At 42.8% G+C, this 10,149-nt stretch overlaps 1 protein-coding gene across 2 annotated transcripts in view; it reads left to right on the forward strand.

The window, feature by feature from the left end:
* LDB2 (LIM domain binding 2) overlaps nt 1-9,715 on the forward strand; it is a 246,506-nt gene extending 236,791 nt beyond the window's left edge. For both annotated transcript variants that reach the window (XM_089524758.1, XM_089524760.1), the window contains exon 8: nt 7,733-9,715. In XM_089524758.1, the coding sequence (XP_089380884.1) occupies nt 7,733-7,963 (231 nt within the window). In that variant the 3' untranslated portion in view covers nt 7,964-9,715. The remainder of the gene's footprint in view (nt 1-7,732) is intronic.
* Nucleotides 9,716-10,149: the final 434 nt, after the last annotated feature.

Raw genomic sequence — 10,149 nt, forward strand, 5'->3', positions numbered from 1 at the left:
GCAGCATCAGCGGTGTTCCGGCATGCATTAAAATGCATCCCTTGCCCCATTCTGTTCCTATCCTACCCCCTTTCTTTCTGCTCCCATCACATCCTCAGGGGCTGTGCGATAAATGTAACTGATTTTGAAAGGCACTATAATAAAAGGGAGCAAAGTCTTAGAAAAAAAGAGAAAATCCCCCCCAAAAAACTTTTACAGTGATGTTACAGATGACATTATCATTGAGTTTGTTCATACATCATGAAGAAAAGCAAACTGTTTATTTTGTGATACTGTGCCATTCAAACATTAAAAAAAAAACCACCACTTTGACCATAGATCTTAACAAGGCATGAAAGCTGTGGTTTTCAAACCATGTTTTCAGAACAGCAGGAAATGGCAGCCAAGTTTCCCTAAAAGATTTTGCCCATCTGAGTTTTGTGTGTGTGTTGATGTCATCTATGGTGCACTCGGTGTTTTTGTGGGGAGTGGATGAGGCCCCGCAGTTCAGCGAGGGCACTCTTGTATTATGAATGCTTCAAAATATGGGTGTATAAAGTACATACTTGATGTTTATGGGCTCTAACCAAAGAACGCACACAAGTACTTTAACAAAAAAAAATCACCCCTGGTTTCTTTTTCAGCAGCCTAAAGCAGAAGCTTTTTTCAGTTATTTTCCAGAGACCTCTAAATCAGTCCTGATATAATTTCTATCTGCCCCTTCCTCAGAACCTGCAATAATGGTGAAAATGGCTCACTGAAGTACAAAGGTTTGAAAACCACTGCACTAGTTTATTACAGGAGATAAATAATTCCATACTTTATGTCACAAGCACCTAACCTGCATCATTTGCCGTCTGAGTCATATGAAATAGATCTGCTACAAACGAATCACCGGAACAACCCTTTAATATATACCCTGGCCCTGTTTAAAGGAACTGAGATTATTTCTGCTAGCTTTGACTATTTAGAAATCCCTGCTATTATTACATCTTCGTAGCCTTGGTTCTTTGCCTTCACAGCAGGACTCAGCTTGACTTGAGAATTCAGCCACAGAAAAATGTTCTGTGAAACCACTCAGTCCTTGAATATGAGTAAAAACAGTGAAGGGCAGACTTCCTATCAGGGCCTTTGCATTTTTTTCACTGATAGGCTGAATTATCCCGGACACATCTGGTATTGAGCATCCTGGATCAGAGAGCATCACTTCCTGTAAGAACTCTACTGCTCCAACATCTCTCTTTGTAGGAATTATTACTCAGGGATGGAGTTATAAGGGTGCAAAAGGAGTGCATTGTCCCCTCATAAGATTTCTCTCCCACCCCCCACCCCCAGTGAAAATTTCCTGCCATCCCATATTTGTTGCTTTGCAGAGAATCAGACACTGAAAATCTTTCACATACAAAACCCATACATCTTCTGTTTTTGCAATCCCTTGGTAATTTTGCTTGCCACTTCTCCTTGGATGCCTAAACTACATTTCTAAATTTTCAACTGAAATTTTAATAAAATAATAAATAAAAGTTTTATTTATATACCGCCCTTCTACAAATCAGGGCGGTGCACAACAAGGTTAACAATACAACAAACTCCAACAGTACAATATACAGTTACAATATACAAAACCATATCATAATAAAACCTAGACATATTAAAAAACATTACATCCTCATGCCCATCTAATACTGGCAGAGGAAAGGAGGGGGGGGGAGGTGAGTACACTTTCTGGGGGGAAAATATTCAGGGTAAGCTTGCTCGAATAAATAGGTTTTCAACCCCTTCTTAAATTGAGGTAGGGAGGTGGCTGCGCGGAGCTCTATGGGCAGCGAGTTCCAGAGGCTGGGGGCCGAGGTCGTGAAGGCCCTCCTAGAAGTAGAAACTAACCTGGCCTCCGGAACTCTTAGAAGTTGCTGCCCAGATGATCTGAGGGTGCGGGGCGGATTATATGGGGAGAGGCGGTCCATCAGATACCCTGGGCCCAAGCCATTTAGGGCTTTATAGGTAACGACCAACACCTTGTATTGCGCCCGGAAGCGAATAGGCAGCCAGTGCAGCTCTTTAAGCACTGGAGTTATGTGACTGGCCCTAGATGTATTAGTGACCAGTCGGGCTGCCATATTCTGCACTAATTGCAGCTTCCGGGTATGACACAAGGGTTGCCCCATGTAGAGCGCATTGCAGAAATCCAAACGAGAGGTTACCAGAGCATGTACAACAGTTTCTAGGTCCCTCCCAGGTAGGGACGCAGCTGTCGTATCCGCCGAAGCTGATAACAGGTGCTCCTTACTGTCGCATCCACTTGAGATGTAAGGTGGAGCGACGAGTCAAGGAGCACCCCCAAACTGCGTACCGAGTCCTTCACAGGGAGCGTGACCCCGTTCAGGACAGGTGGAATTACCGCCATCCCTGGACCGGGGAAACCTATCACAAGTACTTCCGTTTTCTCTGGATTCAGGCTGAGTCTGTTTTCCCTCATCCAGCCCATTACCGACTCCAGACAAGCCACGAGAGGAGAGATGCCATCCCCGGTCACTGCATCAGTCGGAGGCATAGAGAAAACTATTTGGGTGTCATCAGCATACTGATAACCCCGCGCCCCATGTCTCCGGATGATCTCTCCCAGCGGTTTCATGTAAATGTTAAATAGCATGGGGGACAAGATGGCTCCTTGAGGGACCCCAGATGTAAGGGCCCTCTTATCCGAGCACATGTCCCCCAGCTGCACCATCTGGAACCTCCCGGAAAGGTAGGAACGGAACCACTGGAGCGCAGTGCCCCCGATACCCACCTCCACCAGGCGCTCCAGAAGGATACCATGGTCTATGGTATCGAAAGCCGCTGAGATGTCTAAGAGCACCAACAGGGACACGCTACCCCTGTCCATGCCCAGACGGAGATCATCGACCAAGGCGACCATGGCAGTCTCAACCCCATAGCCCGCCCGAAAGCTGGTTTGAAATGGGTCTAGATAATCTGTTTCATCCGGGATCGATTGAAGCTGGAGAGCAACCGCCCTCTCGATCACCTTCCCCAAAAATGGCAATAGCAAGACTGGCCGATAATTGTTATGCAACAGGGGGTCAAGGGAGGGCTTTTTTAACAAAGGTTTTACTATGGCCAATTTCAGATTAGATGGAAATTGCCCATCCCTCAAAGATGTATTAATGATCCGGTGTAACAATGAGGTTATGACCGGGGGCCCCTGTGCCGCTAGCCATGAGGGGCAGGGATCGAGGGAGCATGTTGTCTTCCTAACACTTCGAAGGATCCTGTCCACATCCTCAGTACTAACAGACTCAAACTGATCCAGTCTAATTAAGTCCACGGAAGCTCTGGATACCTCTACTCTAGGTTCTGCTCTAATGCTGGCTTCAAGACCTTCGCTTATCCGAGAGGTTTTATCCACGAAGAAGTTGTTAAATTGGTCACAGCAGGCCTTAGTAGGTTCAAGGATCTGGTTCGGGGCAGAAGGGAGCTGAGTTAGCTCCCTAACTACCCTGAACAACTCTGCTGGACGCGACTCCGCGGACGCGATGCGAGCACCATAGAACGAGTTCTTAGCTGCTCGTATCGCCTCTCCGTAGTCCTCCAAAAGGTGGTCTAGGAGAGCCTTGTCGGCTAAGCGTAGGTGTTTCCGCCAGCGGTGCTCTAGCCATCGCAGAACCCGCTTCCTTGCCCAGAGATCTTCCGTATACCAGGGCTTACGTTTGGAAGCAGGCCTGAGAGGGCGCTTGGGAGCGATCCTGTGTATAGCCTGTGTATAATGCAATGCTTCAAATGTGGGGACTGAAGGAAAATTTCATGGTTGGCGCTGAATTCTTATGAGGAGGCAGTGTCCTCATTTTGCTGCCACCCTCCCCTCATCATAGCAACACCCCTGTTCGATATGAGATCCAATTCAAAGACCTAACCAAGGTGACAGCAGTCAGTGTATGGTGGGGAAATAGTTCTGCCCTTCCCTATGTCTGTTATGGGTTGTGATTAATTTTGGGATAGCAGGAGCCACGAAGGGAGAAATTTCTTCCTCTGTTTTGGCTGCTGTTGGCATTGGGAAGAAATTGTCCATTTGTGTCACTATCTTGATCCTATTAATTATCTCTCCTCTTCAAGCTGATGCAGTACAGATTTTGGGAAGGAAAAAAAACAACCCTGGACATTTAATGTGGTTGACATACATAGACCTAAATCCAGTTGCTAGTCCCAACAGGACTTGATCCATGGATTCAATGACAAATTGGTAAATGAACACTTATTAGTTCAGTAAGTGTCCTCTTGTTGGGACTAGCTATTGGATTTAGGCAAAAGTTACATATATCTGCAACCAGTTTTCTCCAGTGAATCTATGTACATACTGTTGCAGTATAACAGGATAGTGACAAATCTATGGCCAAGGCCCTGTATTATCAGACCTAATTGGAGCTCTGTCATCATGGCTATATCTGAGAATGCCACCCCCCAAAAAACCTACCTTGCTATCCAGTCAGCACCTTCAGAAAAGGGTTTCCAAGACACTGCAGATCAAAATGCTGGGAAATAACATCTGCAGCACTTTTCTGGTCGCAGGATCATTTAGATAGACAGCTGGAGAGACTCCTCAAGTTCTTGCTGCAATTGCTTCCATCAAGGCATCCTGCAACCAGGAGAGCACTGCAGACATCATTTCTTATCCCCATGATCTACTGCACCTTGGAGGCCCCTTGGTTGGGAGGCTGTCTGACTGACAAGGTAGGTTGGGGGGGGTCATTTTTGATCATTACAGATCATAAATGTGAATCCCTAAAGTTATAAGATCACAATCTCATAACTATTGAACAGGATGCCAGGCTACATTTTAATTAACTACAGCCCACTTTTAGTTAATTGCTTGGGTTTTGTTGCTGGTCTTAGAAATAATGTTGGACCATCTTTTTTTGAAATTACTGTAATATTGTATAAACCAAACAGCATTAGAAAGAAAACACTCAATTATTTTCACTCTTGTCCCATGGGCTTTAAGACTGTAATTGTAATTCAAATGGAAGAGGGGAAAGAGGAAGAGGAGGGCAGGGCAAAGAGAGACAGAGATGAGAAAGGGCTAAACCAGGGCTAGGCAACGTGTGGCCCGTGGGCCGGATGCGGCCCGGTGAGGCCTTGGGACCGGCCCCAGCCCAGTCCTGCCGCCGATTGCTGCTGGGGCCTTTGGCCTCTCGTGCGCAGGGGCAAGGGGGGCAATTGTCTATAGACGCTTCAGAAACATGCATTTATATTAACATTTTTTAAAAAAATCAGCAAATTTTTGTGCATGTCCTCCACTTTTTTAAAAAAAAGCGTCCACCATTTGAAAATGTTGTCCTACATTTGTCCCAGTTTATTTATTTATTTTTTAAAAATTAAATTTTTAAATTATTTATTTTTTGGCTTCGGCCCCCCAGTTGTCTGAGGGACAGCAGCCCGGCCCCCAGCTCAAAAAGGTTGCCTACCCCTGGGCTAAACCATACATACCTAGGCTTGATTCCGGCTGAAGTCAGACTATGGTATAAACCAAAGGTTTCTTGAGAAAGTTCAGGTTTGTGGTAGGGTTTGAGGAGGAATGAGGTAACCTCAAAAATGTACTGAGAGGGAGCTTCTGTCATAAATAACAGCAAGGGAGACTCAGGTGGAGTTATTTCAGAGACTGAGCCCTTTCATGCTACACAACTGCAGCATCATGATTCCACTTTAAGTGCCATGACAGCATTCTGTGGAACCCTGGGATTTGCAGTTTAAGGAGGAGTGTAGTGGTTTGAGCATTGGTCTATGACTCTGGAGATCAGGGTTCAGTTTCCTGCTCGGCCATGGAAACCTACTGGGTGACCTTGGCCTATCTCTCAGCCTCAGAGGATGGTAATGCCAAACCCCCTCTGAAGAAACATACCAAGAAAACCCAATGATAGGTTCACCTTAGGACCACCATAAGCCCAAAATGACTTTGAGGCACACACCAACAACAACATTTAGGAGTCATATCCAGATACTTTAGAGCCCAAACTAGAAACTCCAGGATTCATGGATGAAGCTGAATGGTAGTGCTGTGACTGTGTAGTACTGAATGGTGCTAAGAGGCTATAGAGGTTATAGTCACCATTAGGTTGTTTGCTTTCAACATATCATTTATTACTATATAGATAGAAACAGGTCCTTTTCAATACTCAAACCTTTGTGGAGCCATTAATGGCTTGTTAAATCAATGTATAGATATTAAAATATCAGCAGGGCTGCATTTTCTTGGAACGTGTCACAGGAAGCCCTGCCAAAGAGAGCGTATCAAAAGATGTGCCCATAGATAAATTCCTTTGCCCAAATGCTATGATCAGTGGATCTGCTTTTAGCAGCGAGATCAAGAAAGCTCTCTGGTTTTCCTGTCTGGCACTTTCTCTTTATACCCCCTGCTGGCTAACAATCAGCAGGAAGCCACTGATGTGCAATTGCACTTGTGGTGCTGCGCATGTCTTTGTGAAAGGACTCTTTGCACTCGCAGCAGCCATGGGACCGATCCTTTCCTTCTTGCCCTCTTCAGCTTTGACAACTGCTAGCTTCATCAGTGTAATTATAATTAGCATTCTGTCTTCCTTTTATGATACCAGCTGGACAGATTGGTCCTCATACTGCACAGATTGGCAGCAGTGTTGCCTACACAGAGAGGTGACAAGCACTATGAAATAACAGATGGTAAATTCAGGGCTTGTTGGCAATCAGCAGTTTTTTGCTAATTACTTAATTAGTGATGCAAATTGTCAAATCAGTGTGAACATTGTTTTTATCAAAAAAAATCCTCTACCTAAATTAATTACCATAATTAAGTAGTGGAGTGTCAAGTGGGTTGGTTAGGAATAAGAAGTGCTGATTTCTATATTCAAATGGCTGGTGCATTAAAGGTAGTGTTTATCAAATTCACTTTAACTGCTACAGCCCATGGTAGCAGAAATCAGGTATGAAGTGATATAACCCAAAAAACCCTTGATCACAATCCACCTGGATGTTCCCCTGTGCAAACCCTCTTCAAATGACTGGAAGCCTTGCAGCAAGGCGACAGTGGTACTTGTTCATTTGAAGGGTCTTCTGTACAACTTTCAAATGGATTGTGTTATAGGCTTGAGTTCAGCTGACTGAAAAGAAAAACTATATATAAGCTAAATTTTAACAGTTTGTTGACTCTGGAAAGGGTCACACAAAAGCAACTGTTCAAACCCTTTCCATGAAATATGCTGGATTCTATTTTTATGCCCATTTTCTTTCATTTGCATTGTTTTTATTTTGGATTTAAGTGTCAACACTATACAAAGTAGAATCCTGAAATAGGTTTCTACACACTAAAGAGAATAAGTGAATTTTGGGCCTGTTACAGACTGCCAAAATAAAGCTGCTTTGGGTCTCTTTGGAGATATGCTATTTAAATGATGCATGGGTCCTAAGAGTCCGGAGGTCGCCCCAAAGCCACACTCCATTCCTAAGCACTGGAGTGCAGCTTTGGTGCAGCTTCCGGATTCTTAGGGTGCATGCATCATTTAAACAGCATACCTCCAAAGAGACCCGAAGCAGCTTTATTTTGGCAGTCTGTAACAGGCAGCTATCATGAAGAGTGCAAAGGTACATCATGTTAATAGAGTCTTGCATGAGGGGGGAAACCATTCTGTATTCTTTTCATATGATATGAGGATGCTTATAGACAGATAAAATAGTTTCTTTGGCTTTCTTCAGCTTTGCTCATATAACATTTGTTGGATGTTTTTCGCAGGATGTGATGGTAGTCGGGGAACCAACTCTAATGGGTGGAGAATTTGGTGACGAAGATGAGCGGCTCATCACGAGGCTAGAAAACACTCAATATGATGCCGCAAATGGCATGGACGATGATGAAGACTTCAACAATTCTCCTGCACTGGGAAACAACAGCCCATGGAACAGTAAACCTCCTGCTAACCAGGAGACAAAGTCTGAAAATCCAACACCGCAAGCTTCCCAATAAGTTATCTGAGGCTGCAGCTACTGTTGCTTATAATAGCGGGTTATATTTACTATCTCCCAGCATTCTTTACAAAAAAACAAAAAAAACAAAAAACAACCCTCCCAGTTTTCCACAGATATAGAAGCTATTTCTAGATGTACAGCTATCTTTTTTTAAGTTAGAAAAATAATTTATAAGCTTCCAGATGGTTATCTTGGAAGCCCTTGCACATGACATGATACTGGCACTGACCTCCGTGAAAAGAACTGAATATGTAAGTAGCACCTCATGACAATTTCTTAATGCTATCATTTAAGTGGAAGTTATTTTCCCCCTGCTATGATCTCCCTTATCCTAGGAAAGGCCATATCAGACCATCAGTGCTCAGGATCTATTGAGATTTTTTGTAAAAAATAAAATAAAAATAAACATGGCAAACGAAACACATCTTGTTTTTCAACTTTCTCTTGAAGTTTCTGCTCTAATGTGGCTAAGGAACCCCAGACCTTTCGTAAACAATTTTTAATTTATCTCATTGCAGAGTGTGTGTTTTTCCCCTGGAAAGCCATTTTAATGTTTAAGGTAGGGTTGGGGTGCCAGTGGGATGGGGTCAAGAAAGGAGAAAATTTCAACCACTTCCAGGAAGACATTTATTATGAAGAAAAGCTGTAGTCTAAAGGCTTTGGGATTAAAACCTATCCTCAGGAGACTAGCAAAGATGTTTACGTGAAGAATGTTTCAGTAGCAGGAACTACTAACATATGTCTCATGAAACGAACAAATGTGAGCTTTATGAACAATGAGATACTACAAATTCCATTGCTAAGTGTAATTCTTCAAATTAAAATCCCTTTAAAAACCCAGTGAGACCCAGAATATTGACTGATTATCATGACTCTGATCCATTGCAACCAATGCATAGTAGCCAGACGATCCTGTGTTGCTGCTTCAAATCAGGGAAGCCCACTGCAAGTAGCCACTGTGAGTGAAAAGGGGGGCTTGGTCTTCACCATCCCTTCAAAAAATGGATGATTTCAGATTATTTTAAAATGGAGCATGCGCAACTCTGGTTACTGGACTAGGAAGGGGAGCCATCTTGGATTAAGAATACATATAGCTTGTTGCAGGACTGCAGTTCATGGTTTTAGAGGTTTTTGCCCTACCCTTCTAAGTTACTTTGCTTTGCTCTTTAATTCACTGTCCCCTAACAAAAGGTGAAATTACCTCCTGGCTTGCTTCCTCCAGTTGTTGGTGCTGCCCACCATTTCCTTCTTCTGCTTCTAGCCATTTCAAGGGTCCACTGCTTTAAACTGACATTGTAACTGATTCTTATGAATAGTTTTCCTTTTACTTTACAAAAGCACTGAGACAAGTCAATGTCTTTTTGTTTCATCAGACATAATAAATATTTTTATGTGAAGAAAGGCATTCATTCCCTATGAGAGTTTACGCTTTGTAAAATTGCTGTTGATCTGCATTTTGAAAGCCATGTAACCCATTAATTCTGTGAGCAGTTTAAACAAAGACTAATTTTTTTGTGTTTTTATTGTCTTTCCTTGTTTGTTTTCACACTATATTTCTTGTATAATACTTTTGTAAAGATCTCCAAACTAATTATTTTTTTTTGATTCCAGTATATTTATGTGAAACTTTATAAAAGAAACTAATTTTTCATTTACATATTAATATGTTCAACCCATCATGTAAAAGAAAAAATACAGTAAGTCGGTGTGTTATATGATACAACTGTATTTTATGTATGCTTTGCCAATACGTGTGCCAATAAACTGTATTAACAGAATCCCTTTGTACATTTCTTTACCAAAAGATGGATCGAATACTCAAATACTCATACATTGTTTCTTTTAATAAGGAGTATTTCTTCTAATGACAGCCAATGTGGCGTAGTGGCTTGAGTGTTGGACCATGACATTGGGGACCAGGTTTTGATTGCCAGCTCAGCCATGAAACCTCCTAGATGACCTTGGGCAAGTCACATGCTCTCAGCTTCAGGAGAAGGCAATGGCAACCCTCCTCTGAAATATTGCCAAGAAAAACCTATGATAGCTTTGATTTAGGATTGCTATAAGTTGGAAATGACTTGAAGGCACACAACAACAATGACAAATTTCTTCTAATTACTTTTGTGAACTTACCTGTAACGGAAGAGAAGCATACGTAAAGGATATTAGGAATTGGAAGACTAT

Source organism: Sceloporus occidentalis, unplaced genomic scaffold (genome assembly GCF_023333645.1).
Source record: "Sceloporus occidentalis isolate IW3139 unplaced genomic scaffold, rSceOcc1.0.p SCAF_5, whole genome shotgun sequence".
Lineage (NCBI taxonomy): Eukaryota > Metazoa > Chordata > Lepidosauria > Squamata > Phrynosomatidae > Sceloporus > Sceloporus occidentalis.